Here is a 3538-nt window from a genome sequence, read left to right as displayed (position 1 = left end):
TTAGGCCGCCTATGGAGTCCGCCGAAATGGGCCCATGGACAATCCCGGTCACCTGAAAAGGAGGCCTTTAAGAATGCACGAGCTTTACCCATCTGGCACATAAACTTCTCAATCTGGAAAATTACATGAGCTGGAGTGACCACACCTGCCTTGAATCTTGCCAAGTTCCTGCTCTTCCAAATGAACCAGAGAACTAACAAGGGAACAAGAACCCTCACATGTGTTGTTGAGACTTTGGAGTGGGAGGAGAACCAGTGGGACAACATATTGGCAACACTGGGAGCATTAGTCGGGAGCAGTCCGAACACTTTGAAGAAGTGGTCCCACACAGCCCTAGCCACCGCACCTGACAGGAAAAGATGATTGATAGATTCTTGAGCCTGCTGACAACAACTACACCGAGAGCATAATGTCACCCCCCCTCCTCTGTATCACCTGGTCTAGGGGGAGCCAGCTACGCAGCAGACGCCATGCAAAAAAGGAAACTCGTAAAGGGACAATCGAACCCCATACATAGCGATCAACTGCGGACGTATTTCGCCTTTGACGGATAGTCTCCCACGCAGAGGCTACAGAGAACTCTCCATTAGCGGAAGGTACCCAAACCATGGCATCATCTTGTTCTGGAGAGAAATGAATGCTAGTGATCCGCTGCACCACAACCTCAGGAACCCACTCCCTCAGCCGCGGGACATTCCAGCCGTGAGCCGTATAGAACTCTGTCACCACAGCGTGGGTGGGGTTGATCACATCCACCACTTGCGCCAAGGGAAGGTCGCCACACCAGGTGTCATACCAAAAATCGACTAGCCCCTTCCCCAGGCACCACCGTATCTGTGACTCCGCAAAGTCTCGGACCGCCAACAGGCGTCGCCAAGATGTTGGAGGGTGATCCACCGTAGCGATCAACAGATGCGAGTGCTTAACGTATTTATGGTGCATATAGCCTGCCCATGTCGAGTCCTTCTTCCTTAACTGCCACCACGACTTACAAGCAAAAGCCTTCGCCGAGTCCTCAAACGAGCGGAACCCCAGACCCCCTTCTTGAACTGGAAAGCAGAGTTTCTCCCACGTCGCCCAGTGTATCCTCTTCGACTCACTACTTAAATCTCATAAGAAGGCGTTGCAAATCCTGCCCAAGACAGCCAAAATGGATTTGGGGGGGGGGGGCTAATTGCTTGCAATAGAAATAGAGGAATCGAGCCAAGCACATGTCGGATGAGGACCACCTTACCCCCCGCGCTCAGTAGCTTAGAGCTCCAATGGAAGAGGCGCGCCCGCAACTTTCCCAGGAGGGGATCGAAAATCGCTGCACCCATCCTACCACGACCCAGTGGAACCCCTAAATATTTGACAGGAAGAGACTGCTTGGGAAACCCCAGTATTGTCTCCATCAACCTGGTCTGGTCCAGAGATACGCGGGAGGGCGTGAGGAGAGCACTCTTCCCCGCATTGACCTATTGCCCGGAGTGCTGTTGATAGAGGAGGAGAAACTGGTGGAGGACCGTCGGCAAGGTTCCGAGCACCGAGTGAAAATGATTGTGTCATCAGCAAATGCCAGATAGGGTACTGTACCTCCAGGAGCGACATAGCTTCTGTCCGTATGCCTGAGCTCGAGCTACTGGAGACCCCGCCCCAGAAACTCAGCCACGAGCAAAAAGAGCGCAGGTGACAACGGGTCCCCCTGGCGCACCCCCCTACTAGACTTAAAGAAGCCTGTGGGTTGGCCATTGATCAGCACCGAGAACCATGAGTTGGAGAGGGTCCTGAAGAGGAGGTCAACCGAGACTTCTGAGAATCCATAACTCCGCAGCATGAAGAGGAGGAACGGCCATTCCACTCTGTCATATGCCTTCTCCATATCGAGCTTGAGAACCAAATTCGGGTGAGCGAGTTTCCAGTCCAGCTCCAACATCAAATCGTGAGCCAACAGAATATTGTCCACAATACCCCTTCCGGGGACAAATCCTATCTGCCACACTGAAATGAGCTTGGGTAGCAAGCCCCCCAAACGAATGGCCAGGATCTTTGAAATAATCTTCGAACTCGTATTACAGAGACTAATTGGCCTGAAGTCCTTCCACTAGAACGCCCCCTCCACCTTGGGGATCAGCACTAGTAACGCACTTGAGAAGCCTCTGGGTTGCTCAATTCCCCTAAAGAAGTCCTGCACAACCACCAATAAGTCACCTTTGATAACCTCCCAGCACTGCTGATAAAACCCCGCCCCAAATCCATTCGGCCCCGGAGCGCTATTTGCATCCATGGAGAAAACTACTGCTCGAATCTCCTCCAACTCCGGTAAACGCCGCAACATCTCATCCTCCTCCGCATTTACTCTAGGTAATTCTGAGGGCAGTTCGGGAGAATGGGCATACCCACTAGACTGAAACAAAGCCGAGAAAAAACGTACCGCCGAAGCCTGTATGTCAACCGTGTCTTGCAGCCAGCCCACACCTTCATCTTTGACTCGAGAAATGTAATTGGAGTTCCTTCTCTGTTTAACCACTGAGCGAAAAAAGGAGGTGTTCGCGTCGCCCTCCTTGATCCACCGCAGCACCGCCTTTTGTCGCCAGAACTCGCACTCCACCATAGCTCCCGTAGATACACCGCCCTAGCTTCATAGAGACGAAGCTTCAACGGTTCCCCTCCATTTGAATCAAACTCCGCCTCCCTTTGCTTGTATGTCTCCTCTGCTGATTTTACCCGAGCAAATATATTGCCAAATTCCTCCTTGCTCCACTTTCTTAGATGAGCTCGAAGAGAAGCCAACATAGAAAAAAATAGATTCATCCCGACTCCTGAGCCCGTTTGATGCCAGACCGTGGACACCATCTCCAAAAAAGCGGGGTGGCGATGCCACACGTTGAAAAACCTGAATGAAGGTGGGACTGTCAATCCCGACCCTGCCTTGATCAAGAGTGGCGCGTGATCGGACCGGCCGCGGGGGAAGTGAGAGACCTTCGTGACCGAGTATGCCGCCGCCCACCGGGAGTTAATGAGAGCCCTGTCCAACCGCTGCCACACCGTGCAGTTCGTCCAGGTAAATGGGCAACCAACGAAATCCACTGGAGAAAGTCCACACGTGAACATAGACGAATTGAATTCCTCCATGTTAGTGACATTTGCCGGCCGCCCCCCCTGCGTTCCTCTGATAAATGAGCATGGAAAATCATAAAGTCATAAATCATTTCGTCTCAATTCACAAGTCTCTTCATACCCAATCATAAACAATTCATATCAGTTAGTAAGTCTCATTTCACACTAGTTCATAAATCATTCCATATCCGTTCGTAAATCTTCTTTCATATCAGCTCATAACAAGTACATGTAATGACCAGCTACTGAGTACTCAGCCTAGAGATTAAACCCCTTCTAGGTGGGCAACCAATAGATTTCATGACTACCGATTGGTCTCATTTCATACTTGGGTCAATCGGCCGGACTTTATACCAGCCTACCGATTGGTCTCATTTTATACCAGCCTACCATGACCTTGTCAATCGACCGAACTTTATACCAGGCTATCATGACTTTG

The 3538-nt window shown here is 51.1% G+C and overlaps 1 protein-coding gene across 1 annotated transcript; it reads right to left on the bottom strand.

The window, feature by feature from the left end:
- Nucleotides 1–1618: 1618 nt before the first annotated feature.
- LOC113759838 lies at nt 1619–3114 on the bottom strand. The gene is made up of 3 exons (XM_027302417.1): nt 2458–3114; nt 2102–2386; nt 1619–1972 (listed from the first exon to the last, which is right to left on the bottom strand). Exons 1-3 carry the CDS (start codon nt 3112–3114, stop codon nt 1619–1621), a joined length of 1296 nt encoding a protein of 431 aa, XP_027158218.1.
- Between the last annotated feature and the right edge of the window lie 424 nt (nt 3115–3538).

Source organism: Coffea eugenioides, chromosome 2, assembly GCF_003713205.1.
Source record: "Coffea eugenioides isolate CCC68of chromosome 2, Ceug_1.0, whole genome shotgun sequence".
Lineage (NCBI taxonomy): Eukaryota > Viridiplantae > Streptophyta > Magnoliopsida > Gentianales > Rubiaceae > Coffea > Coffea eugenioides.
This window is presented reverse-complemented; position numbering and strand designations above follow the sequence as displayed.

What these genes read in the sequence shown, in the direction of transcription:
- LOC113759838 (XM_027302417.1), bottom strand. Translation starts at nt 3,114, where the DNA reads ATGGAGGAATTCAATTCGTCTATGTTCACGTGTGGACTTTCTCCAGTG. An exon ending in TTCTCGAGTCAAAGATGAAG is followed by an intron (nt 2,387 to 2,457) that starts GTGTGGGCTGGC and finishes GCTTTGTTTCAG; the next exon opens with TCTAGTGGGTATGCCCATTC. An exon ending in TACTAGTGCTGATCCCCAAG is followed by an intron (nt 1,973 to 2,101) that starts GTGGAGGGGGCG and finishes TCAGTGTGGCAG; the next exon opens with ATAGGATTTGTCCCCGGAAG.